The sequence below is a fragment of the Blennius ocellaris genome (genome assembly GCF_963422515.1).
Source record: "Blennius ocellaris genome assembly, chromosome: 20".
Lineage (NCBI taxonomy): Eukaryota > Metazoa > Chordata > Actinopteri > Blenniiformes > Blenniidae > Blennius > Blennius ocellaris.
Window position 1 is genome coordinate 10,862,494 of NC_137669.1, and position 27,927 is coordinate 10,890,420.

The 27,927-nt window shown below is 44.5% G+C and overlaps 1 protein-coding gene across 1 annotated transcript; it reads left to right on the forward strand.

Annotated features, from left to right (window-relative positions):
* The first annotated feature begins 3,645 nt into the window (after positions 1-3,645).
* LOC308144607 (inactive phospholipase C-like protein 2) lies at positions 3,646-26,709 on the forward strand. The gene is made up of 12 exons (XM_080515767.1): positions 3,646-4,194; positions 14,097-14,198; positions 14,404-14,553; positions 14,694-14,854; positions 15,820-16,288; positions 16,421-17,638; positions 17,732-17,981; positions 18,117-18,403; positions 19,163-19,366; positions 21,390-21,465; positions 26,018-26,127; positions 26,268-26,709. Exons 1-12 carry the CDS (start codon positions 3,964-3,966, stop codon positions 26,448-26,450), a joined length of 3,441 nt encoding a protein of 1,146 aa, XP_080371893.1. The 5' UTR covers positions 3,646-3,963; the 3' UTR covers positions 26,451-26,709.
* The last annotated feature ends 1,218 nt before the right edge of the window (positions 26,710-27,927 follow it).

Sequence of the window (27,927 nt, forward strand, 5' to 3'; positions counted from 1 at the left end):
GATGAAATTTGCAGGTATATATGTCATATAGGGCTCGACTTATTTAAGAGTGGTTGCTAGTTTCATATGTTACAACTTGCTTCAAAAATAAAATGCTAAAATTATTCTGAATTACAGCACTCCTACTAATTTTCTAAATGTATACATGTTTGGTCAGACCACGAGTTAAACATTATGTCCATGTTTGTTGTGAATAATTCTATATCATATAGTTTGGTCTGATGCACGTTTCAAAGGTTTACAATTCAAACCTCCTGCTTGGGAACTGAGTGGTTAGAACTTTGGCTTGGTTGCCTTTTTTTCATCTGAAGTTTGCATGTTCTCTCATGTGCGAGACTTCTTTGACACCCTGGTGTCTTCCCACGGTCCGAACTCATGTGCATTAGGAGAGTTGTTGTCTCTTCCATCCAGGATGCAAACTGCCTTGAGCCCAATATAAGTAGGGATTGGACTCAAACACAAGATGGCAGCAGATGCAAACCAGCATTCATTAGTGACCAAACTGGGCCCCACGCTGCCTGAAGCTGGTGCATATTACATCTTGACTGAGATATATGGACCCTTACTCTGCAGTTTCTGTAGAAGTACGATCAACAAAGATATTCATCAAGTAAAACATTATGCAAGTTTACAAAGGAAACACTGATATAATTCTGCTTGGTCTAAAAATGTAAACCAGAGACTGTGTGTGACTCTGATAACTGATCATCCATCTACTTGTGTAAGAAGCTAAATGTCGGCCTCACCACACTTGATTACGTTCTGGCCCAGAGCGTGACATCGATTTCCTGTCCTGACAAGAGGATTCATAGCTTAATTGTAAACTAGTGACATTCAGTATAGGATTATTGTTGTTCTGACCATGAGGCCATGTATCATAACACAAGATGCCACACATCAACCAAATGTTTTCTAAGGAAAAAAAAAGTAATCTTTTTTTTGTAATGGGATTGTGTTTGCATTCAAGTCCTGAGGGGAGGGTCTGACTTACCCAACACAATAAGTTTAGATCTTCTGTGTGGTGAGTGGCACTGCCTGACTGTATTTATGGCAGCATTGCTCCATTTCTTTTCCTGGAGTCAGCACTTGTGGGTTTGAATATAATTCATTCAACATCAGAATTCAGCTGCTGCACCATTACCCACTTTATATCACGGGGCATAAAATATTGTAGCCCTAAATCTATACATCATAAAACGCAGCTGATGGAGGTTCCCGTTATGAATGCTCCCAACTTAAGTGGTGATGTGTGTTCGGTGATCGTTGGAGTCATTCTCCAGCACTTCACCTCACACAGTTTCAAGGTGTGAGACGTGACGAACTCAAGAAAGATAAAAAGCTGCACGGTTTCTGCTTTACGTGAAACTATCTTCTCACCTCAGACCAACTATCAATGGAAAAAAAAAAAAAGAAAATCCATATTTGCAAGGAAATAAAAACTTTCAGTTCATGGAGATGACCAAATATATCAGACTATCTCTACTCACACTGAATGAAAGTGTGATTTCATTATTGAATGACAGAAGTCTTGGCTGAGTTTTATCAGTGTTCAGACTTCATTGAAGTCACTAGACCATGTGTATTCAGGGTTGATAATGAAATGGTACACATTTCAATCTCTTCAGATAAGATTCCCCTTAATGATTAACTCAATGATAATGAGTTTTATTACAGGAAACAGGACAAGCTTCCAGCACATAAATCACACAGCACTGCGGTTCTGTGTGAGCAAATGATGCAGTGCCCTTGATTTGGTACAAATAATGAAGTCGACAGTCCCAAGTCATTTAAGCTATTTGGAGCATGTTGTTTGTCCTGCTGAGTCACAGAAACATTGCAGCCCAGGGGATGTGGCCACTCGTCTATTGGCATGACCTCGACACACCTGTGGTTGCGCTCACCCTGGGAAATTGATAAAAATCCTTTAATTGCATTTCAGGGGTATGAGTAAAGTGAAGTCACTCATCTTGTTAAGCACTTCCCCTTGAGGAAGTCGTCTTAGTACTTAACCTTGAGCATTGCAGCACAATAGCTCACAACTAAATTTTCTGGCAAAATCCATAATCCTGATTTCAGTGAGATTATAGATTCTATTAATACTGTCTCAAATATCCAAATGTTAGTAATGTTAATAACATCTTTGCCCATTTACCATACTGAATATAAAATCAGTAGTATGGCACAAGCTTGATATCTACATTTCTAAAGGGGCTCAATGTCAAATGAAAGCATGACTTAGTGGTAGTATTGAGTCACTTTAGTTTGTCTTTGCATATTCAGGGAGGACGTTTAGGCTTTTGATGACATTGGAATTTAAACTTGCGTCTCCAAATTTGCACGCTTTGTTTGTTTTTTGTTGTTGTTTTTTTAATCAATCTTCATTCTTTTCTGTTTACTTTCCCCACTACAGTGATTCAACATGTATATAGTCGCTGGAAAATGAGCGACTTCACCAAATGAAACAATAATCTTGGGCCATTTTGGGCCATTAGTTGCATAAATAGTTGTTCGTTACCTCAATAATACATGTGTAAAAGCCAAGAATGTAAAAGAGACCTGCCCATTTGATCATATATCTCGCCCTATATTGTGGTAAATTCAGTTAATGAATATGTCCTCATTGATAAAAGTTAATAACAGTGCCGGGTATAAAGTCATTGCTGTGGAGGGTTAGCTCACCATCAATGTGTGTCTACTGAATTACTCTACTTCCTTATCTTATCATTTCACAAAAATGTAAATAAAGAGGGTGACTGACTTTATACCTTGCCATTTAGGTCATCATGAGCCTTGAGCACATTGTTTCAAGTGCATTAACCAACATGAAAACAATAAACAAATTGAATTTGGAAGTGAATCCACTAATTTCCAGAACCTGTCTAATAGTAGTTATACAACTCTTTGCACAGATCTGACAACAATCACTGATTGACTGGAAGTCGGGCATTTTTCCAGATCGTGAAATTAGATGAACTTGAACTTGAATATACAGAGTCTGCATATTTAAACTATGCAAGACCACAAGAAACTACATGAACTCTTCTCAGCTAACATGTCCTGTCTTGTGATGTGGAGAAAAATGTGAAATGAAGAGGCCCTTATCTTTCAGGGGAAGGGTTTTTCTTTATATATGTACATATATTACATATATGTATGGAAAACCTTGCCTGAGGAGTTTCGTTGTTGTAAATGTGAATCAATAATGGTGCGTGTTTCACAAAAATAGGGCCATATCACAACCTGGGAACCTGGTGTTTCTTCTTCATTAGAGGCAATAACTGATCCATTGGGCTTTATTGATCACTGATCAAGAGACTAGCTAGAACTCCTTCACAGGGAAACGTGATACAGAAAAAAGCAAACCCCTTTTTCCTCCATCTCACATGAGCGGAGACAGAGGATGGATCTATTGTTTGCCGTTGCATTGTGGAGCCGGTCCACAATATATTTGTTTGTTTGTTGTTGTTTTGTTTACGTAATGTTGTGAAGCGGTGTGATGAGGATTTAGTCCACGGCGGCCGCTGAGGAGGAGGAGGAGGAGAAGGAGGAGGAGGAAGAGAAGGAGGAGTAGCAGACACGCTCGGTGCCAGCAGAATTTCCTGAACGCAAGCGCACAACCAGCTGACGCCGCGGAGATGTGAGAGGTGTCGTCGGGGAAGGAGTGGAAGGTGTGTCGGTCACTGCCGTCGCTCACAGCAGTCTCTCCCCCCCGCCGCCTTCTCCTCCTCCTCCTCCTCCTCACTGTGTGTGAGAAACACACAGAGACAGAGAGAGCGAGAGAAAGAGAAAGAGAAGTTTCCTCTCCTCTTTGCGCGCGTCGTTATTCGCTCACTTCACGCAATGGCACGTCCGCGTCCGTGCGCGGCGCGTACGCTTCTTGAGCTCCGCTGCTTTTACGAGAAGTGATTCTAAAGCGACAAGGGGAGGGCAAGAAAAAAAAAAGAAAAAAAAGAAAGTGCCACCATGGCTGAATTTGGACAAAACAAGAGCGCCGTCAGTCCACCGGTTGCTGGCTGGAAACCTGCGTCGGGAGGAGCCGGAATGTGCCTGGAGGCGCACCGGGAAGAGCCCGTGTCAAACGGCAACTGTGGCGCGTCAGACACGGTGAGGAGAGTCCAGACCGAGTCCAGCTGTGAGTCCCCGACGTGGGAGAACACCGGTCCAGCAATTCCCCGACGCAGCAGTCTGATTAAGGTAGGCCGGTATTTACATCGTTGCAACACAGCTGGTCTGAAGGAAGGAAGGGAAGAAAAAAAATTAAAAGCATGCAAACTGTTGCAAGTCCAGACCAGACTGCAAAGCCATGCAGTTATGCCACATGGTATGAATATGATCCTGTGCACGGCGACGTGCGGTCGTAAATCACCTCAATGTTACAGGTGAAAACACGACAGCCCCCTGGAAATGTTTCTCCTGTTGAGAAATGATTCTTAAGAAATATATATAAAAGTCTACCACTGTTGTCATCCATGTATGTCACGTACTTACACCCCCCCAACCCCCACCCCCCCTCAAACGCAGCTGGATTAAACCAACCTGCAACCCTGGAAATGAAACCGTCTGTACACTGTGGCGCTGCCTTCTGTCAGCTTCCTCTCCCCATCTGTGTCAAACCTGCAGAACAATCCGTCACCTCATCTTACCTCGTGTGGCCGCACTTGTCGTTTAGGACATTTGGAGTAGAAGTGCTTTGTGCCTTTCACCAGGCCAGACAGTGTCACAGTGGAGACGACAGCCAGTTTGTCATACAGAAGGCAAGATTTGTCTTCCAGGAATCATGAGAAGAACTTAAAGGCTGACCAAGATGTCAGGCATTTTTTTTACTTATGTGCAAATTAGATTTCCTTTCTCCCAGACTCCAGCAGTCAGTGTCACTTAGTAGCAGTCTGGAGGGGAGAGGAAGATGATGGGGAGGATGGGGAGGAACTAATAAGTGAAGCCACCTACCATGGTCTTTGATTAGAAGGACAAATTAGATTTAGTCCACCCTGGATGGTTCATAGTTGAATACCCCCGTCCAATTAACCCCACTGCCTACGCTCATCTGTGCTTACATGAGCTCTCAGTTCATTTGAATAAAGCTCCTCACAAGGATGTCTCACTTCGCCACAACTTGTGTTGCATTCATTTGACTGAAACAGCGTTTGAAGTATTACCATGTCAATAATGGCAAATCAATAACTCATCCCCCCGCCGACTTACTCCTTTTATGGTTTCAGCCTCTCCGCATGTAGGAGGTCTTCTATTGATCTTCAGTTCCTGCTTGTCTCCAGAGCTCCAGCGTGCAACGGCACGAATATTCAAGCATGTCATCATCTGTGTGAGATTGCTTTCCAACTCGGCGAGAGAGAGGAAGACGGCCTCTTGGCCAATTTCCTCACACGGTTCATGTTGCAATATTGCTCTTAAGTCATAAGCAGTTGGCGAATTACAAGTCGCTTTCTCCTTCACTGAAACACACGGACAAATGATTCTCACCTCCGTGCCCACACACACAGGGCCGCTCTCTCGTCTTTCGACTGTTGTTCTCAACAGCGCAGCCACAGCTTGAGACGGAGGATTTGAAAACCTTTTGTTTTGCTTGGGAGGTTGGCTGCTCGACCTGGGCGCAAGATGGTGTTAAGCAACTCCTGTCGAGGGTGGCGCCTTACACGCCACGCCGTGCTTGACGTGCGACATCTAACGGTCCCAGAACATCGCTCCCACCCCTGCTGCTGCTCTCCCTTTAAAGAGTGGTGATGTGGGACAGCGTGGGAAAACGCACTGTACGCTTCACATGCCGCCCTTGTATTGAAGCAGAAATTAGCATGCCTCGGTGATGTTGTGTGTGATTTATTGTTCAGTGGGCACATTTATCCAGGAATGCTCAGTGTCCAATGAGCGGCCATTTGCACGTTCACCACAAACTCACTTGTGCTTCGAATCATAAGCAGGACTTTAAATGGATGGCACTCAGTCTGACAAAACAAAGAGTTGTAAATCCATCTGTCAACACGGCAGCAAGTTTTTCTATTTGCCAGGCTGCCCCTCTGACTGAAGTCGGGATTCCACACAATAGGAGCCGGCTGGTATGTAGGTAGATAAACAGGAAACATGACATTCCACACTGATTTCAGCAGGAGTCGGGATTTATGTCCCAGTATTTGTGTGTGTGTGTGTGTCCCTGTTGGTTTCAGCTAAGGTAATTACACTGGTCATGATTGTATTTCATCAGTAGGGACTTCATGCTGCCCTCTCATTCATTCTACCCTGCGCTTGTCTGCATGAAACAGAAGCTAAATTAAGTGGCCGCTCACTTCAGGCCTCCTTAAACTTCAATGTGGATTGTCTTCACTTTCTTGCACACAAACATGCGCACACATTCGCACAGACCTGCCCTCTAGTAAAATTCAGCTCTGCACAACAAATCTTGTTACCGATGCCAAGAAAATGTCTGTATGACTGCACGTGAGTGGAAGCTACACAATTCACAAAATTGCAGGGTTTTTTTGTTCATAACAACTGGTTCTTGCATTAGACGCCAGGTTTATTAACTGTTTGTGAATGACAATGATACTTACCCAAAAACCCAGGACACACAGTAAACCTATTCTGTGAAAACATGAATTTGATTTGTTTGCATATGTGTTTAATGTATTCAATAGTACACTAGAGCCCTGATAGAATTCATTCAATGAGCTTCAGATGAGCAGAAACGCTGGAGCAGAGGGAAGCTTCTCTCCTTGCATGAGAGTGGTTTTATTCTTCTCATCGAACCCTTCACAAAACAACCGATCGTCATTATGAAAGTCTCAACCCATTCTCATGTACAATAGGTGTGTGTGTGTCTCTGTGTGTGTGTGCGTCTGTGTGTGTGTGAGGCTGACGGAGCAGCGTCAGCCAGAGGCGTTGGCACACAGCTGGGGAGGTTCGTTGTTGAGGCAGAGCAGCTCTCAGCTCCTGCAGTTCAAATCAGCATCCTTCGTCTGCTTTAAAGCACTTTTGCCCACATGAGCATTGCCCCGCACGGCCCAGGGAGGGGATCAACCTTCTCACTGATTGTGATAGAGCAACTACTCAGAGCTGCGAGCTCAGCTGGTGATTGAATGTCTCTGCATCTGTCCTCTGTATTTGCTCCGCGCATATACCCTTGTATCGGCAGTAAAATGTGTGTGCGCGTGTGTGTGTGGGGAGATGTCTGAATTGTCGCCTAGTCAGTGAGCCACAGCAAAGTTTCCACTGAAGCATGCAAGAGCTCCACTTTGAGCTCTGCATTCGTCCTCTCAGCTGATGACCAGTTCAAGTCTCTCGATTGTCGGTTTCTCGGTCTGAGTGACGCCAACATCTTCGGCAAAATGCTTCATCGGCTGAAACTGTGGTTTGCTCTGTGACAAGACGACCTTTTTAAGACCAACCTTTTACGTGCTTAAATGTGTGGCGTGTGTGTGTGTGTGTGTGTGTGTGTGTGTGTGTGCTTACATGCACATAGGACTTCAAAGGGTTGAAGCGTAAAAGAGCATCTGCTGCTCTTCTTGCCACAAGGGCAGGGGTTCATCGTGGAAGAGCGTAGTTGAGTTACTGTGAATGCTCACCACATTTTCTGCTGAACTCGCTTCCTGTTCAGTCGGTTACATCGTCTGTGAGTGTCCGCGCTTCTGTAGCGCAACCCAGACGCAGGCGTGAACCCCACCCAAAGCAATATGTGTACGGCTTTGTGTGATTGTGGGATATTTAATATTGAGCAATAGCAATGGATTGCTTCTAAATACATGGATAAGGACAGTAAAGATTGTGTGGAGCAATAATAATTGTGCTCCGAGATAGTCACTGTACTGGAATATGTTGAAAAGTGTAAGATGAGGTTGTAAAATCATTGAATAATCCGGGAAAAAAAATGAAAGGGAAGCTTCTTATATATCAATGTTAGCTGGCCGGTTTAAAATGTGGTTCTTATTGGCAGTTTTGGTTTTTCCTCACTTATATATCACCTTTCCAATGCACAAGCAGCCCTCAAAGTGCTTTGCTTTGCCTTTCTGCGGAGTTGACATGCGCTCGCTGTGTAAGTTTCCTCCCTCTGCATTGCATTTTCACCAAAGTGGTGGCTCTGAACTGCCCGTTGGTGTGGATGGGAGTGTGTTCTAACTGTTACTCTCTGGGTATTCGTTGGGACGCCCTGTATTCACCCGTAGTCCGCTGAGATTGGCTCCATCCACCCACAGCTATACGGCAACCGTAGAGAAGGTGACTGGAGCAAGGCATCAGATAAAATTACCCAAGATTACTGTAATCGGCCATTTCTTTCAAGGTAATCACATCAAATGCAGGCATGGTGATTAAAATTACAGACATACAATTAGTCCCATTTCAACAAATTAGCTGCCATAATTGCAATAAATCCACAATATGGCTCTCTGGCATAGAGGATGAGACTATTTGCGGCCCTCACAATGATCACAGTTGCCCTTTTCCTGCTTTATGTCAGAGGGATGGAAGGATGAACAAAAGGCATAGAGATCATTCAGTCCTATTCAGCAACAGCAGCCGGGTTATTCACGAGTCACCGAGCTCTTTGATTGAACTTCACAGTTCCACTGTGGTATTGGTGTGACCAGTGTGTAATCAGAAGCTGGTAATTCCGGGCGTTCATTAAAATAATGCCCGTCATCTCGTCATTGTGAGACAGTTCAAAAAAGGAGGCCGTCCTTGATACAGATTCTAGTGTTTTGAAGTTCTGTTTTATGCGAGGAGAACGGCGAGCGAGAAAATCCTTCTTGTGTAGGTGGGGTAACTCCGACAATGTTAACCCTGGGGCTTTAATTCCAGGCAGCTTCAGGTTATTGGGCATGCATCATCACTTCTTTATTACAGGCCCGCCTACGACCTCATAAAACGTTAAAACGGTTAACTATTAAGATTCAGATCTTTACATTGCATTTTACATGTACATAAAAAGGAACATCTGAATTTTGTTCATGTTTAGTGTCTTCAAACGTTATTTATCTAATCACATATGCACATAAATATAAAATGTCAAGGTCAATTTCTGTCCATTTTTTTTTACTCAATTTAAAGAGTTAGCTTGCAGGTTAAATACGTATCTTAAAGCCAAATCAATTTCTTTTCATGAAATATTTCGGTGCTTGCGCAGGACTAAAATAAATGATGATGTGAAGGTGGAGGAAAGCATCAAGTGTGCCAGTGTTGTGCTGTCAGAAAGAATGATTGTCTAAAGCATCATTATTGTTGCCATGGTTACCCCTCAGTATAATAGCCTACGCCTTGCGCGGAGGCTCAGATTGATGAATACATCAATTCATCTGAAACTACGCCGCTGTCATGTGCGTGAGATTCTGATTGAAGGACCCCCGGATTTTTGACAGATTATTTTTCCTCACAGAGTTTCAGCGCTGGTAGATGGTTCTTTGCACATTACACACACACACACACACACACACACACGTCATCTCACATTTGACTGCGAGCCACCCTCCAACCCCGCCGGTGGCGTTGTGCTCTGGGGTGAAAGGCTCTTAGAATAAAGTTGTGCCATTGAGCATCCATCATGTGCAGTCATACATTCAAGGCCACCGGCAGGGTCTGTTCACAATACTTTCACCCTCCCTCAGCTAAAAACCGCCTTTCAATCTCTTTCAATCTTAATTAACAGATCAGCGACAGAAACCTGTTAATGACCTGCCTGCTTATTCTGCTGATTCTGGCAAACTAATTAGTGACACAAGCTGGTTGCACCAATTGAAACATTTGCCGTCATATGTCATAGCGTGGAAGCGCGAGCCCATGCCGGTGCCCTACAGAGAAATATATGCAAAGACGAGCACAAGCTCACACTGTCCTCACTAAAGCTGGATCGCCCAAAGGCATCTGTATTTATATTTCTTTGCATTTCGTCTGCTTAAACTTATCTATTTTTACAGTTTTTGTCCTCTCTCCAAGTCTCCCAATTACTCTCTGTCAATGTGTGTGTCCTCTGATAAGTGCATCAAATGTGTTCAGCCACCAAGTCTCTCTCACTCCTCTCACACTCTGTCCATTGGTCCATCTGTTCAATCAGTGTTGATGTTCTAACAGGGACACCAGTAATCTCACACCACCCAGATTTGTTCACAGTAATCTTTGGTTCAATTCCAGCAAACAAATAAAAAAAAACAAAAAAAAACTTGCTGATTAAAAATGTCAAAACAAAAAGACAACCTTTTACATTATTGTTTAGTTGTGATGCACAATGTACATGTGATGCTTGATATTTGAAGACAGTTTATTTAAAAAAAAAAAAGATGAAACGTTTGCACAGTTGTTGGAGGTGAAATACGGAAACATTTCAAAGTTGTGACATCTCAAAAGTTCAAGCTTTTATTCTGTTAAAGTAGATCCGATTGTTGTGAGGCGTCTCCATCACAGGAGGCGGGTAGAGACAAGTCTCGTTAAAGTATATAGTAGTAATGGCTGATGAAATCTTTGGTTCTCTACCAGGTTCTGTTGTGTCAAAACTTGAACACTTTTCCCTTCTCTCACAGTCCTTTCAGAATATATTGCACCCTCCTCCCCAAAAAACATTCCCTGCATACAAATAGATAGAGTGACTTCAGCTCTTTGATTAGAATATCATATTGGATTAATGTTGAATTTACATGAAGTATTAGTCATCCCTGATGTTGAAACCAATTTAATCTCTTCAGCAGCTAAGAACAAATAAAACACAGCAGCACCACTTGTTCTCTGACCCAATCTGAATACCACGGTCACAAAGCGTATGGTCATTTTAATGGTGCCTAAAGAGCTACTCTGCATTTTACAGTTAGAAAATACGAGAGTTCATACAATACATCACCTCCAGATGGAAAGAGCACTAAAGCTCAAGGACACAAAGTGAAGAATCTCATCAATGCAGCTTTTCAGCTGCAACCTTCAGTCCTGGTCTCCATTCTGGTGGTAGTGATGATGATGATGATGATGATGATGATCCTACAACCTATCATTTGAAAGTGTTTTGTCCTCAAACGTTTTCTTTTTAGAAGTGGTACAGCCATTAACTTTGTGGTTCTGGTTGTCTCTGTTCTCATTTGTCTTTGGTACTGAACATAAAGCACCAAGTCATCAACCTGCTGCTGAACATAATGAAACCTAGAAGCCAAAAAGTTCCGACTAAAAACACAATATAGTGTTTTATATAGATGTTTATTGGCCTGCCAAAAAAACAGGTTTTGCACATATGCACTGGTCTCGTGATGTAAGTCTTAAAATAGCCCAATCCGGAGGTTTGTGAAAACGGTTTTACACATTTTACTTTGCCTGTCTGCTCTGTTGTCATTTAACCGGCCTCTCTGCGGAGTTACAGGAAACTCTGTGTGACGGGGTGACAGGCTGCTTCCTGTTTTGAAGCGTGGTGGTGGTGGTGGCAGTTTTGGAGGCTCATCTTGTATGTGAGAAAAACCAAAGTGATGTCTTTGTGACAGGAGCGTTACAGTATAGCGATTAGGTGAAAATGGAATTGGAGTCTTATCAGGGGATGGTGGCCCAACTTGTTTTTGAATTCCTACGTGTGTGCAATTCTAATCTGTTTCTCCAGACTTTTTTTCTTTCTTTGCATAGAAAAATCGGCACAACCCCCCCCCCCCCCCCCCCCCACATTTCCTGCAGGTTAAAGTGTGCCCTCTTGTTTTATCGTGCCAGGATAATTTATTCAGAGCCCACAGTGACGTAAGCGTTGTTTGGTTGTGTGTTTGAACTGTGCCTGTGTTTCCAGCTGTAATTTATGTCGCCGGCCATCAGAGGTGAGCGCACAGGGCAGCCTCCACACAGGAGATAATTGAATGTCAACTACTGAGCATGCCTCAAGAAGGATCCTCTTGTTTCTCTGCTCAAAGAGCTTCTGACAGTAGGCTTTATCAGGTTTTTTTTTTTTTTTTTGAGAGGTACAGTGTTCGCCGCTTCAAAAATGATTTTACCCTATGGCTTATCTATTAATCGGGAGAGTGTTTCTTTCTTGTCAAATAGTTCACCAATGTCACGGGAGATTACGTTATTTATGTGGGCTTTCCAAACTGGATCGTATGAGCACGGCCATTGGTGCTGATACAGCCGCAGAGGGACTATTACTCGTAATGTCACACACACACGCACACACACAGGAAGAGGTATAGATTGAGGCCAGCATTAATCTCCCACGGCTGCCACTGCACTGCATGAAAGAAAAAGGAAAGTGTGAATGATAGAGTGGAAGCAACTTGCAGCACCGTGTAAAGGTGTCTGTGTTTGTCTTTGCTGGGGGATTTTCCCAGGAGCTCCTGAGAATTAAGAAAAAAAAAAAGAAGAAGATTGCTTATTTAAAAGGACTAAGTTATTTCAATGATAAGCTTGATTTGCTTTTTACTGCTGGTGTGTTGGCGCCGCATCCGGCTCTTTCTATTTCAGGTGGAGTTAATTTTAGAGGTGTTGCTGCAGCACTCCGGAGGGGGCAGCTTTGTAATAAGAAAAAAATCAATTAGCTCAATCACAACTCACAGCTTTGCTGTTGCAATGAATTGTTGCCTGCTGTGCAAAAATCCTTCTTTTTTTTTTTTTTTTAATGATGCGTAAACAGCCCACAATTTTAGTTTTTTTCCTGCAAAGCGAGGTCGGAAAGGGGTCCTGCCCTTGCATCCTCTCGCTCCCTCCATCATACCCCCGAGGCAGCCGCGGTATTTTTAGAGCACTTCCCTCATCACAGGGATAAAAAAAAAAAAAAAAAACTTGTTGCGATTGAAAACACTTCTGTATCCCAATGAGGTGATTGATTCTGTGAGGATTTGTGACGGGTAGCCAGACTCCTTCCATCTGAATGGAAGCGTTTTCATCCGCCGTGAATTATGCGACTTCTCTTTCATGTGTTCATTTATATTCTTTAGATGAAACACAGCTTTTTTTTTTCCTCCCTCTTTCTCTTCATCTCTCTTATCTCTTCTTGCCTTTCATATCCATCACATTTCTTTCAGACGGAGGCCTCCCTCCTCTCTTCTCTCATACAAGGCGAGTGCTCTTGAGGTTCATTTTAAGTCTTATTTGAATTAAATCAGTTATGCTGATGCGAGTGCAGCTTTTCAACCACACATCAGTATTCATGAACATCTACGATAAATATGAAATTATTTATAATCTTGTTGGTGGTTAATATGACTCCTTTGAATCTTCTGAATCATTTATAGAAAACATGACTTTTGCCTTTTTTGTGAGCGACAAACCAACAGGATAAAGCAACAGGTCGCTGAATTGGCTTTTCCACTGAAAACACATATATGAAGCATTTCGTGATGTTGTGCAAGTCCTAATGATGCAATCAATTCATCTTTTATCCAACCTTTGTGACCCAGGAGTTTTTTCCTTTTACATTTCCATTCAATTTTTTTCTCGTTCAGGTGGATCGTATGAGCGGTCGTTTGCATTTTCAGTCACTCCGCTCGGGATCCACTCTGCTGTAATTACGTTATCCTGCTTATCCTACATCCGATTTGCTTTGATGAAGCCTTTGATTTGATTTTGACGAGGACTAATACATCCTTAATTGAATAACTTTGCCCACATATATGCTCTTATCTGTTAGTTTCGGCTTCTTTGTGGGGGTGACATCTGATTGGTCAATTAATCAGATGGATCGGTTGTGATGGTGTGCTGAGATAAACTGATTGGAGCCGCCAGCATCGTTGCGAAGCGGCAGAATTAGGATGCTGCAGCCTGCCGCCTCTGTCTAGTCAGGTATGATTAATGGTGTAATGGTGAAGGGCAAGGGCAAGCAAAGGCTTTTAGCATGGTATCAGGAAAAAACAATAACAGATTGGGAGGAGGAGGCTCTTCATGGTAGACCAAATAATCTGTGTTTGTGTATGCTTATATAAGCTGATATGGCTTTTAATCCTTTGAGATCCATTCTGGTCTGGACACATTTTTGTCATGCCAGAGCAAAGAATAGTCTTCAGAGGGATCATTGTCTGTCTGTCTCTGTTTCTCTCCTTCCACTCATTTCTCCTTGTTGTATTACACCCCCCCTCCTCCTCCTCCCCCTCCTCCCCCTCCTTCTGCCTTTATCTGTCCCATCCTTTTATCCTTCCCTCCCTCCTTCTTAGGACGGATCACGTGCTGGTCGAGACAGGAAGAAGACAGTGTCCTTCAGCAGCAGTCTGTCAGAGAAGAAAATCAGCAGTGCTGCTGACTGCATCCACTCAATGGTGGGTCAGTTACTGTGTGACCTTTGGCATGGGACATAAGCTTCATGTGCTCAGACATTAAATATGTAATGTACCATACGTGCATCAAAGGTTTCTGTGGGATCAAAGGTTTCTGAGGCTGTTGAACATTCAGCAGAGCTTGTTCACGGCCAGAAGCGGACTGTGCTCTGCATTGTTAAAACGCTCTCCACGTCTTCATCTTCAGGTTGAAGGAAGCGACCTGAAGAAAATCCGACCCAACTCGCGTGTTTACCAGCGTTACTACCTTCTGGATGCAGGCCTTCAGGCTCTGTGCTGGGAGCCATCCAAGAAGGAGTCGGATAAAGCTCGAATTTCTCTCGAGTCGATACGTGAGGTCAGTGACGAGTATGCAATTCATCCTGACTTCGTCTTTCAGATTTAAACTTATATCTACAACTTTGAACCGTAGCATAACCACACTTTATGTTTGATTGTATTGTATTTGATTTTCTTTTTGCATCTCTCCTGTGTTAGGTCCGGACAGGTCGTAACACAGAAACCTTCCGCACCAGCGGAGTTTATGACCAGATCTCGGAGGATTGTGCATTTTCCATCATCTATGGAGAGACTTATGAAAGCTTAGACCTGGTGGCTAACTCCGCTGAAGTGGCTAACATTTGGGTAACTGGCCTGAGGTATGATATGACAGTGAAATTATGCCCCTGAATAATGTTTGTGGGTCATCATTAACTTCTCAGTGACACACCGTCTGCAGCGCACTATATCTGAAACATATGAGAGAAATGTGGACCCAAATCAAAAAGGCTTTGCAAGGCAGATTGAAGGTAGAATAGGTAGAACACATCACATGCTGTTATTATCGTCAAGTGGAACGGAAAGGTGGTGAAAAATGCACTCAAGATAAAAACTTGTGAAATATACGAGGAAATTTAACAAATTACGATAATTCCGAGCCGTATTCCAAGATATTTGTGGCAAGTCATTGAAAAAGGTGTCTCTTGTAAATGAATGCAAGATAGCATTTGACTTCATTTTGACATTCTGTGCTCTACTATGACTGAAGTTACGACCAACTTTTACATCTGTCTGCTGATGTCAAATCAATAAAATAAATGAAGGGACTGATTCCTCTCAGGTTTCCATCGACCTGAAGCCAAGGGAGCACCTGCCCTCTGAAGCTCGGCCTTTAGTAAGAGTTGAATTTGACAGGTGGTCAAGCACTTTGCTGTCTCCCTGTGCTGGTTTTCTCACACATATAGTAGAATTGGTAGTCACGGGTGTTTTTTGTGGTTAAACTGTGGTTTGATGTGTCAGTGAAGGTTAAATAGATTGAACTCATCTCGGTCTGTCTTTCCTGTCTATCTGACAATGTTTTTTTAAGGTTTCATCTGCTTTTTCCTTAGCATTCTGTGAGAACAGTGAGACTTTGGTGGGCTGATTCCTTTGTGTAGTCCTTCGAGTTTCCTTTGTTATGAAGGGCTGTTCCAGTAAACATGATTGCACTTAACTGATTGTGCTGCTGAAGCTATTCTATTATATATTTCAGACACTGTAAAGTGACAATGGGAATTTTTGTGATTCATAATTACGACAGTAATATTCTATTACACTAAACAGGGCTCTGTTTATCTGCCTTCAGGTACCTGATGCAATATGGGAAACATGCCCTGGACATGCTGGCTAGCAGTCAGGACAGCCTTCGTCTTGGCTGGCTGGAGCATTTGTTTTCCTCTGCTGTTGATTTGGACGAACAGGAAGACGTCGAGGAAGGGATTTGCCTGCCGTCAGCTGTAAAGTTGATCCAAAGTGTGAACCCTGGAGTGAGCAGTGGCAAACTGGAGCACAGGTTTAAAGAGCTTCAAAGAGTTAGGGAGAGGATGTGTGGCCTCAGTCTAGATAACGGATCGGCATTCAACGACCCCGGCGAAAACAAAAAAATAACAGGAAGAAGTGAGCTTGTCACCAAGCAGGAGTTCATTGAAGTCTTCCATGACTTTTGCACACGTCCAGAGATCTACTTTCTGTTGGTGCAGTTCTCCAGCAACAAGGAGTTCTTGAACACCAAAGATCTGATGAGGTTCATCGAGGCTGAGCAGGGCATGGCCCAAGTGGGTAAAACTCATCAACGTACATACATTTACAGTACAGCTCCATGAGTCACAGATGAATAAAATCAAACTTTAACTGTGGTTGCTTATTTAAATATCATGATCATTTTCTTTCATTTCTGTTTTCTTCAGGTGAGTGAGGAGACCAGCATGAAACTTATTCTGTCCCATGAGCCATCGGAGGAGGGACGCCACCAGGGCTACCTGTCATTGGACGGCTTCACCAGCTACCTCACCTCTGCAGAGTGCCACCTCTTTGACCGAGAGCACGACATCGTGTGCCAGGACATGTGCCAGCCTTTGTCCCACTACTACATCAACTCCTCCCACAACACCTACCTCATTGAAGACCAGTTCCGAGGTCCCTCGGATATCTCCGGGTACATCCGCGCCCTGAAGATGGGTTGTCGATTTGTGGAGGTGGATGTTTGGGACGGCCCCGAGGAAGAGCCGGTGGTGTGCACCGGACACTCCCTCTCCCCACCACTGGTCCTGCGATGTGTTTTAGAAGTAATCGGAAGGTTTGCGTTTGTGGCATCAGAGTATCCGTTAATTCTGAGTATTGAAAACCATTGTTCACTGACACAGCAGAAAGTCTTGCTACAACATCTGGTGAGGGTGTTCGGTGATAAGCTGTACAGAGACTTCCCAGAAGAGGGGGCCTTGTACCTACCGTCGCCAAATGCCCTGAGGCATCGAGTCCTACTAAAAGGTAAAAAACTGGAGCCTGCTTTGTGTGGTGAGGATGGAGAGGTAAGTGAGGAGGATGAAGGGGCAGAGATGTGTCAGAAAATGAAAGCTGCCAACAGTGGAGGGGTGACCCCGGGAGGGAGCGACAAGGACACGGGGCCTAAACCAGGGCCTTTAACAGCTCAGCCTAATCCAATTCCTCTTCCTCCCAAACGTCTCCCACTGTTAAAGGAACTCTCCGGCTTAGTAAGCCTTTGCCGCTCTGTCCGCTTCATTGACTTTCCAACGTCCTCTAAAAGCCAACAACCTTGGGAAGTGTGTTCCTTCCACGAGTCGTTGGCTGTGCGTCTCACCGGTGAGAGCCCCGGTGACTTTGTCAACCACAACAAGCACTTCTTAACACGAGTGTATCCCAGCCCCATGCGTATTGACTCGAGCAACATGAACCCCCAGGACTTGTGGAAATGCGGTTGCCAGATTGTGTCAATGAATTTCCAGACTGCGGGACTGATGATGGACCTGAACACGGCCTGGTTTCGACAGAATGGGAACTGCGGTTACGTTCTGCGGCCGGCTATCATGCGGCAGAAGGTGTCGTATTTCAGTGCGGACACCAGGGACACGGTACCTGGTGTGTCTCCACAGCTGCTCCATGTGAAGGTGTGGTAGAATTATGCATGGGTCACTAGAAATGTGTACCCTTGAAATGAACAGTTTGCTCTGACCTCACCATTGCTACTTCTCTCCTCCCAGGTGATTAGCGGTCAGAATTTGCCGAAGCCACGAGGCTCCGGGGCCAAAGGGGATGTGGTGGACCCGTACGTGTATGTGGAAATCCACGGCATCCCAGCCGACTGTGCGGAGCACCGCACCAGGACTATAACGCAGAACGGGGACAACCCCGTCTTCGACGAGAGCTTTGAGTTCCAGATCAACTTGCCTGAGCTCGCCATGGTCCGCTTCGTGGTGCTGGATGACGACTTCATTGGGGATGAATTCATTGGTCAGTAAAGGATTGAGAGTAAATAGAATAACTGAACATTCTGTTTTTGTGCAAGAGTGGCCGGTCGAGGTTATTTCACTACTCATCAGCTTTTTATTAAGCTCCAAACTGAAATGTGACGGTCTCACAATACAGGTCAATACACGATACCACTGGAGTGTGTCCAGCCTGGCTACAGACACGTACCCCTGCAGTCTCTCACGGGAGAGGACCTTCCACACGCCAAGCTCTTCGTCCACGTGGCCCTCACCAACCGTAGAGGAGGGGGGAAGCCCCACAAAAGAGGTCTCTCAGTGCGGAAGGCTCGGAAGGGACGGGACTACACAGCTCTGAGGGATTTGGGAGTGCGGGTTGTGGATGAGGTTTTCAAGTCAGCTGCTCCTCTGCTGAGAGAAGCCACGGACCTGAGGGGAAACATGCAGGTGAGGAAAAGATGACGCTCATCCCCATTTGCTCTGGGGATTTTATTTTCAACTGGCATCACATGTGTGATCAGTTGACAATGTATAACATTGTCCTACACATAGTCCTACTTTTGTTTTGTTTTGGGTTTTTTTTAACGAATATTCAGCAATAATTACAGTACATTAGTACAGTACAAGACATAATGTGAACTGTCGCCATCGTCAATGGACTTCAGAATACAGATGAACTTTATCCTAATTAGATTTTGATGAGTAATTTGATGACAATTATTATATTATGTATTCATCTGGGAAAGACAAAACTGTAAAGAGTTTTTCACAATGTTGTTTTGTTAAGAGCTGAACTCACCTTATACGAAGGTAGCAATTTGGTTTGTGGGCGCATGTGTCAGCCTGCTGCAATAAAACAGTAATTATATGCTTTTGTCTGTGTGGTTATACTGTTGTTTTCCACCTCTCTGGATTTCTTCCATTTGACTCGAAGGTCCTTCATAAGCACAGTTGCAGAGTTGGCAGTCAAAAGAAAAGACAAATAAGAGGTTGTCTGGATCACCTGAGTACATTTCAGAGTGTGTGTGATTTGTTGAACCTGGCGGAAGACCGAACGGAATACATTTTCTAAAAAAAATATAAATTACAATGTTTGAGTGTTTTAGGGGATTTTTTTTTATCCAGCAAAGACATTTAGATCAAGAAGATCAACGGTGTAGTCATGTATGAGAATGCATATTAAAAGTGTCTTATCTCTTCAAACAGAACTCAGTAGCAGTATTCAGGGAGCTGTGTGGGGTGTCGGCTGTGGCTAACCTCATGCAGTGCGTCCTGGCTCTCAGCTCCAGAGTGTCGGGGCCAGAGGGGACGCCGTTGCTTCTGTTTGACCTTAAGGACCACTACCCCATCCTGGAGCCCCAGGGGCCCCTGCCCGACGTCCTTCGCCGAGTCGTCTCTACCTATGACATGGTGAGGAAGAGAGAGAAAAAAAAGAAAAAGAAAATGGGACGGGTCATACTCATCGTGTGCTTGGGAGGTATATAAAGCCGTAGCTCATGAACTTGAAATCCATCAGAAGGAAGGAAAAACCCAAACAAAAGTAATAAATGAGCTCGTCGCTTCCCCTCCCCTGGTGGCTCAGCCTCACAATGAATATCCCTCGCCCAAACAAAAGCTTCCTTTTTGGCCAATATGTTCTGAAAAACACAGTGAGGTCTCATTGTTATGTATCGGACAACATCCCCGTTTGTTCTGGCCTTTGCAAATCTCGTAAACACATCCGCGACATCCTCGCCTTGACCTAAATCCATGGCGATTTCCCACCCAAGTCAACTGCAGACTTTCATCGAGTTATTTAACAGACTTAATTTATGTAATGATTTCTAAAAATACAGCTCGCCATCGAGAAAAACTGCCCCGCGGAAACAAACACAAAGAGGAAGAGAGGGCGGGAGTAAAGAGGGGCGAGTAAGGTCAATTGGTCTGTTAGTTAACTCTCTACCGGCCAATAAAGCAAAGCAAAGTGAATCATAGTGTTTTGGTTGGGGGTTGTTTTGGGCGGGGGGGGTGTTACTCGACATGTGTCACAGCCGCAAGGATGCAATATCAGTCTTTTCTTTCTGCACTCACTTCTCATATCTGACTTCCAATATATTTCCCCTTGGTCTCTGTCTCTGTGTCCATTCCTTCCTTCCCTCATTAATCTCTTTCAGTCACTGCCTCCTCTTTTCCCCCTGGGTCTCCTTGGAATGTGGCTATCCAGCAATGCTGGGCCTACAAGCCAGCATTCACTGAACTGGTATCCTACATTCAAATATTGCAAATTTGCTGTGGCAAAGAATATTATGCCGTCTTTTTGGGCTCCCGTATGGCTGCGGCCATGTTCCTTGAATTAGTATTTGCTTAAAGTGCTCTTGCTCATGTTTTATATTAGAGATTCATCAGGAATCTCTTGGGCAGGATGATGGACAGTCAGGATGAATTGCCAATTTAGACCCTCTACCCATAGCGCATATGCAATGTGAGCGTACGTGCATTGTGAATGAGGGAAAAGGAGACGCTCATGTTTTCCAGCTATAAACCGGCTTCAGCTGAGATAAATGCGTCTATTTCCAGTCTTATTAAGTTATGATTAAGGTTTCGGTGTATAATCCGTGACACTTTAATTTAACTACAGTTGTTTGTCACCGCTCTGCATCGAGCATTTGCACAGACCTGTGACCGTTTGTGCCTTGGTGTGCACGTGAGAAGGAGCCCGTGAGTTTGTTGTGTTTCCAGCCATGCGGATCAGAGTTAAAAAGCTCATGTTGGTGCCGAATACCATTAGCATATATTTGAATGTTGCTCAGCTAAATGGCTTCCACACCTCAATTCTGACGCCCAGAGGGAGAGGCAAAGGACTAGTGTGTGTGTGTGTGTGTGTGTGTGTGTGTGTGTGTGTGTGTGTGTGTGTGTGTGTGTGTGTGTGTGTGTGTGTGTGTGTGTGTGTGTGTGTGTGTGTGTGTGTGTGTGTTGAGCTGGATATGGTCATAGAAGGCTTCTGTAGTTAATCCCTTATTTGTTAAACAGCCTTTCTTTCCCATCGAGGGGTCAAGTCCCAGCAGGGTTTGTGTGAGGAGGTGCAGAATTAATCAGGCAGAAGCTGCTCATGTCATCCCTGTGTGTGTATGTGAATATACAAGTGCATGGTCATTACTTTAGAAAATCTGTCACATTAGTCATTTTTCAAGTGTGTGTGTGTGTGTGCATGTATTTACTTGCAATTCCCACAGTTTTACAACTAACATATGCTGCTTATTGGGAACATCCAGCTCGTACTGATTTACACCAGCCTGTTTTCACTCTTTACTTTGTAATGTAATTCCTCTCCAGCAGACGATAAAGCAGATTGCGTGTGTCCTTAACGGTGTGATTTACACACTAAAAACAAGAGTGCAACGTGAGTCCAGGTTTCCACGTTGTTTGGTGCTAATAGAGATTTCCCTGACTGCAGATGGTCCATGCGAGCAGAGCCGTGATGGAGCTCTCCACTGGACTCTACGACAGGATCCTGCATATACAGACAACGGGTGCGTAGGCATGTGTGTGTGGGTGTGTGTGTGTCTGCACTGATGTGGCTGTATGAGATACTGCAATGTGGAGAGCGTGTTATAATATATGTGTGTGTAGAATGAATGGACCCCAGGCTCGACCCATGTTCCTCGTTCACTCGTGACAACTCCCACACTTCAGCTTCAGCTTTGTGCCACTCAGAAAGCATGCTTTTGTCATTAGCTCCTTTCCTTTCCTTTCGTTGCCTTGCCTCTCCTTGCCTCATCTCGTGCAGGCATCTGCCTAATTGCCATTAGATAAGGTGAGGCCCGTTTCATCCGTATGTCTTGGATGGACGGGGTTCAAACTGGCAAAACTCCCATCTTCAATCATCCTTCTGTGTCTTCAGGGAAAGGCACAAAAAAAAATCTGACCATGCTGATATTCGTTTCCGTGATCTTTGGCAGAGGTTTGTTTACTCCAGCGGGGCCCCCTGGGTCATGTGACATTAGTCAGACGCACTGTTGGCATAGTGGCAATAAACAACGCCATAAACACACCACTGCGCTCACATTAACCATGTCACGTTCCTCGCTCTGATTCAGGCTCTGGCTGACACCCAGGAGACAGCCTGATTGATGTTTGCAGTGTTAACCAATGGCTTGGTGCAACCAATTTAAACCCTCCGTGGTATATTTTGTGTGTCTTAAGTGCTTAACTTTGAAATCTGCAGGCACATATTTGATACGTTTTAGTTTTGAAAAGAACGTTTGAGCATCAGTGCGTTTTAATAAGAGCTCACATGCAAGAGCTATGTTTCTTTTCCGACTGCCCGATGAAGGGGAGGTATGACGAGAAGAGACGGATAAAAAGTTAAAACTGAAGTAAAATTACATTTTCAGAACAGGACCGTGGTTCAGCTGAGGCCACTGTGGAGCACAAGAGGATATTTGATGGAGATAAACGCTGTTTATAAATTTGCTCCAGATTGTCTCCAGACTCTGTGTATCCTGTACTGGCCTGCATTCTGGGCTCTATTAGGGTCCAACAGAAAGTCACATATCGATTGTTCTTTGCATGGCAGAACTGCAGTTTGTTTGTTTTTATATTTATTGTGTGAGCGCATATTAAGAAAAAGTGGGATTTTGAGTGTGGGATTGTCTGCCCTGTGTTGATGGCCTGGTGCCAGCACCTTCACCTAAAGAGAGTGGCTGCAGAGCCCGAGGTCTGATCTGGTGAACAAAACTCTTCCTGTGTGTGTGTGTGTGTGTGTGTGTGTGTGTGTGTGTGTGTGTGTGTGTGTGTGTGTGGGGAGTAAAGATGGTGATCAGGTGATCCCGAGACGGAGGCCCACCTCGTCGGCTAGGAAGAGTGGGTGGGCAGTGGGAGAGACGTAAGCGGGTCAGTCGGCGGGAGCTCTGGGACTGTTGGTGGCAGAGACGGATGTCTGGAATTTACATCAGAGCCGACACATGAAACGCAGAGAGGGAGACAAAAGCCGTGGGAAGATGAGTGGCAGAGATAGATAGCTGGAGGCGAGGCTGCGAGGAAGGCAAGGACACCAAGGGACGAGACGGAATGAGTTCACATCAATATCGGTATTTATCCGGTGGTTCAACAACTGAATTGGGAAAACACTGACATTTTCTAAGGTAGCTGTTGCTTTATGGCACATGTGTGATCATCTGTGGAGCTTCAACTCATCAACACTTGGGATGAAAGCCCTTCACACTAAAGCCATATAAATAAACTGTTGTTTTGCTTTAGTCTATAGTTGAAAGAGTCCAGTCATGTTTCTTGGTGAGAATTCTCTGCTCTTAGAGCAAGGAAGGAAGCTAAATCATTGAGGATCAGCACAAAGAGGATATTTACAAAAATCTTTACAGATTTTTTCTAAGAAATTTCTTTCCAAGTAACAGTTTTCATTGACCCTCAGACGATTTATATCAACATTGTCCGTGGCACCTTCTATGAGGTGAAGGATAAAACCCATTTTTGTGAGCCCTCAGCAATATCACACAGTTAATGACATCTTGTTGACATATCAAGTAACCTGCAGCTCTGCAGAAAATATGTGATAACAAGCATTTGCAGTAATGGCGCTGTTCAGCCGTCTATAAAATTTAAAAGAGAAGTGCACATCAAAGCATCAGAGATGATGTTCCTGTGCTTCCATAAAGACAGATAACTGAGTGAAGAGGCGCTGTGCCATGACTCCCGTCCCCCCGCGCCATCAACCCTGCTGTTTGTCCTCAAACCATGTCAAAGTCTGCACACTTGGAAAATCGAGGCCTGTGGCTTCGCTGAGACGCTCGCTTGTATTTGAGGTGAACTAGCCCTTTATTAACCTCAGCTGATCAGCTGCTTCGCCACCAGTCTCCTGATCTCTATCACGCTGAGGCATGCATCTGGAAGTACAGATTTTTACACTCGCAGCTTATGGCGCGGTGGTGTCCTAATGACTTGAACAGAGTTGAAGTCCGATCGTCTCCGTCCTGACGGCTCACAGTTCAGTCAGAGGACAGGAAGTGAAAGGGACATGTGCCAGCTACGTCCTGATTCACTGGCCCCTGAGGCTGTTTTGGCCCCTTGGTGAGGACCCTGTTCCTCTGTGTCAATGCACCGTCCCAGTATTGGCTGGGAAATATTGTTCCCTCCCTTGGCTTCACTTGGTTTCACAGGGAAATACACACACACACACACACACACACACACACACACACACACACACACACACACACACACACTCTATACTGGCACGTAGGCTTTGAGTTGCCTAGCAACCCTGCGGTAAAGGTTATTATTCAGGCAACTTATGTAGGTGTGTGCGAATGTGGAGCAGCGACATCGTATGTGTGTGCAGGTGTGTGTCCAGCGCTTCCAGACCTTTAGTGGCCGCGAGGAATTATGTGTTTGGAATTGGTGAATTACACTCGTGCTCAATCTGTTTACTCTTCACTGTGTGTGTGCGTGTGTGCGTGTGTGCGCGTGCGTGTGTGCGCATGTGCGCGTGTGTGTGTGTGTGGTCCGCGACTTGGCATGTTCTACGTCTGGGCTCTCATTGATGGCTCACAGTGATGTGTGCCCTATGTTAACCCACTTCCGGGTTACCATGGTAACAGTGGGACAGTGGCCCGGGGCAACCAAACCAAGCCACACACACACACACACACACACACACACACACACACACACACACACACACACACACACACACACACACACACACACACACACAGAGCCCAACTCATTGCGCACACTCCAAACTAGCCGCCGGCCTGACGTCTCAGAGGTTGTTCTACTCGCTCTGGATCTTTGCGGTTTTCCATTCACACCTCGTGTCATTCCTTTACACTGTCAGTCGTTTCTTTGCATTTCACTGGTTGGCAAAAATAAGCACAAAGTTAAACAATTCTGAGAGTTTTGACTCCCCCCCATCCCAGTACCGTTGAGCCGCGACTTCAGTCTCAATACGATGAACTGGAAGTCCAAAGCAATACTTGATAAACTCAAGACGGATTCTTAGACCCCGTCAATATGAAACATCTGCCTCGAGTGTAGATCAAAAAATATTCTCCTGCAAATATGAGCCCAGAACTTTTGAACGTATGGAATTAGGGAGTATGGAAAAGCAAAAGATAAGAGTAGGAAAAGATGGCCAACGGGGAAATTCATGCTTAAGATAATGGAAAAGGAAAAGTGCAGTCAAATAAGCAGAGTAATACTTGGCGAGACATATTGTACTGACATGTTTTAATATTGAGAAACTGTGAGGTTGATGAATACTGCAGGAACAGTGATTTGTCTTTTTGTAACAGTGTTTACTGATCAGACACTCACAAGCCAGTAATAGCAGGAGTCCTGCATGAGACTGGCAAACAACACGGTGGCTCACCTTCAAATCCCTCTGCAGAGTGCACACGCCATCCATCCTCAGCCTGCTTTTTGCAGCCGTGGCATCCCGTCGTTCTTTGTTCGGTCATGTTGGAACACTTTTGTTTGAGGTTAGTTGAAAGTATTCTGTTGCGTTTGTGCCATTTAGAGAAGTCGAATTGTGCAGTATGCGGGCTTTAATACCCGGAACAGACAATGCCAAAGCGTTTTTTTTTAGTTTTTTTTAGCTCGATCATTCCAGCCTGCCTGGTCTCTCTCTCACTGCTTTAAATCACTGCTGCTGTGATGTGGCTGCAATATATTTTCAATAGAGAGAAGAGAGCCTTTCACAGCTTTGGAACTAAATTACATGTTGCCACGTCTCAGTGAAAGACCACATTGACACAACATGATGTGTGGCATTTGTAGAGATTTAAGACTGAAAAACTACTGCAGTGTTGGAAATCTTATGTTGAATAGCCTGCTTGATCAATGAGCAGCATACAACGTGAACGTATATTACAATCCTGATCAATATTGCGGCAGAATTGTTGTACAGCCGGCGTGAATTGTTTGCAGAGTGTGATGACTTAATACCATTGTTTTATGTTTGCACGGCGATATTTGAAACAAGGCCACCAAAACAATTTTGTCCCCAAAAACCAATACGATCAGTAATGATCACATTTGAAATCCCAATTTGTTTCTCCTTCGCAGCCATGGAGTTCCATGAAAAACTGCAAAGCTTGGCGACAAAGGAGGGGCTGAAGGGTTGCAAGATCAGTCGAGCGCTGGAGAGCTTCAGCTGGAACATCACCATCCTGAAGGTCAGCGACACTCTCGCACAACGAAATGAGCCAAAGGCTTAACCCGCAGAGCAAAACCAGCCTCGGGCGTCCATCGGCTCCACAACATCTGGCTCAACCAAATAGTTGCTTCATGTCTTTTGGTCTTCCTGCCTTCACAGGGCCAGGCCGACCTGCTGAAACACGCCAAGGCTGAAGTCCAGGAGAACATGAAGCAGGTGCACGACGCCGCCCTGACTGGAAACCTCACCAAGGAGGGCGCGGGATTGAGACGAGTCCGCTCGCAAACCAGACGAGGCCCGGAGGACCAAGCAGCCGCCGGCGCTCGGGGGCCCACCGCATAAGCGAGCCGACGGCCGCGACGAACCGTCTCGGCGTCGTCCATTTATTCCACCGTCTTCATCCGCAGTGGGAAACCTTTTAATACTTTGGGGGAGTATTATCGTAAGCAACCAGACTCTGGAGGGACAGAGGAGTCGATGAATGTAAAAGCCCGAGAGGAGACGCAACGCTGGGAGATGAATGTAGTTGGATTTAAAGCCAAGGTTCAGCTATTTGTACTGTCTTAAAACTGTAAATACATCAAATGTTTATTATTCCCTTCTTATGTGCAATGTTTCTGAGGCTCAAGATGTGTCATAACGAGAGGCAAAATGTCACCGTTTCTCAATAACGGTCTGGGACGACAGCCAGCCAGCGGCACCGCACGGTGGCGGCTCGTACTTCAAAGTTGCCGTCAGCAGAGATCAAGTCGATGACTTCAGAACATTTCGACGACGAGTTAAAGATGGGGAAACTTTGCCGGTGACTCCAGGTCTATCTTCTTGTATTTTGTGGATCAGATCAATCTGTACGATGCACCAACTAGATCCATTTTGATCCTGATTTGCTGCTTTTCATCCGATCACCTGGAGGATTTTGTCCCGCTACAAAAATCCTCAAAATATCCTCCCACATAAAATCTTCTGTATTTTTGTATTTCCTGGAAAATCTCATGTTTGATTAAACCAAGGTTACATTTCAAATAGCTTCCCCCTCCCAACAAATTTAGACTTGTTTTCAAAGTGCTTACTTTGTACAGTATTTTAGTATGTAACTATCCCTTTGCCGTAAAGTATATTTTAAATAAGTTATTGATCCTAAATGAAAACATTCCAGGCACATTTTATTGGTGCAGTAGATGCAGCTCGACCTGTTCTGTAACAGCTCACCGTTTTCTTCCTAAAGAGCCGGGTTGGAAATAAAACTAGTTTTTAAACGACCGACGTCCGCGACCGTTTTTCTGCGAGACTTTGGCTTTGATGTGCTCTGATTCGCTGTGACACGCGGCACAAGGTCTGCAGAGATGACAGCCGGGGACGCTCACCTGACGCGTCCGGGAAACAGACCTGCGGTGCTTCCCTAATATGGCAGATGAAAGGCTTTAATCAGTTTGCATTTGTAGCTTCGGGGCTCAAAGGTTAAAAAAACATGATTAAAATCATTAACTCAACAGGAAAAAAAAACAAAACAATATTGGATATTTGCAGTTTCTTATAAGAAATGTGAGCTGCTCATTTTTCAGTTCTAAATGACGGAAGTTTGATTCTGAACCTCGACCCACAGTATGGTGGATGTTTCCATTTGGAAGAGAACGACAATAAATTGACCTTCAGCTGCTTGGACAGGCCCAAAACATAGAAACACACGATAAACACCAGTAAGTCCCAAACACAGGGTGAACTTCTACATCAGTGCATTTCTTCATTATTCAAAATATTAAAATTACGCTTAAACTTTTATATTTGATGCGACACTGAGAAGGCCAACATGTTTGACCAT

What these genes read in the sequence shown, in the direction of transcription:
- LOC308144607 (XM_080515767.1), top strand. Translation starts at nt 3,964, where the DNA reads ATGGCTGAATTTGGACAAAACAAGAGCGCCGTCAGTCCACCGGTTGCT. An exon ending in CACAGCTGCTCCATGTGAAG is followed by an intron (nt 17,639 to 17,731) that starts GTGTGGTAGAAT and finishes CTCTCCTCCCAG; the next exon opens with GTGATTAGCGGTCAGAATTT. An exon ending in CCTGCATATACAGACAACGG is followed by an intron (nt 21,466 to 26,017) that starts GTGCGTAGGCAT and finishes TCTCCTTCGCAG; the next exon opens with CCATGGAGTTCCATGAAAAA.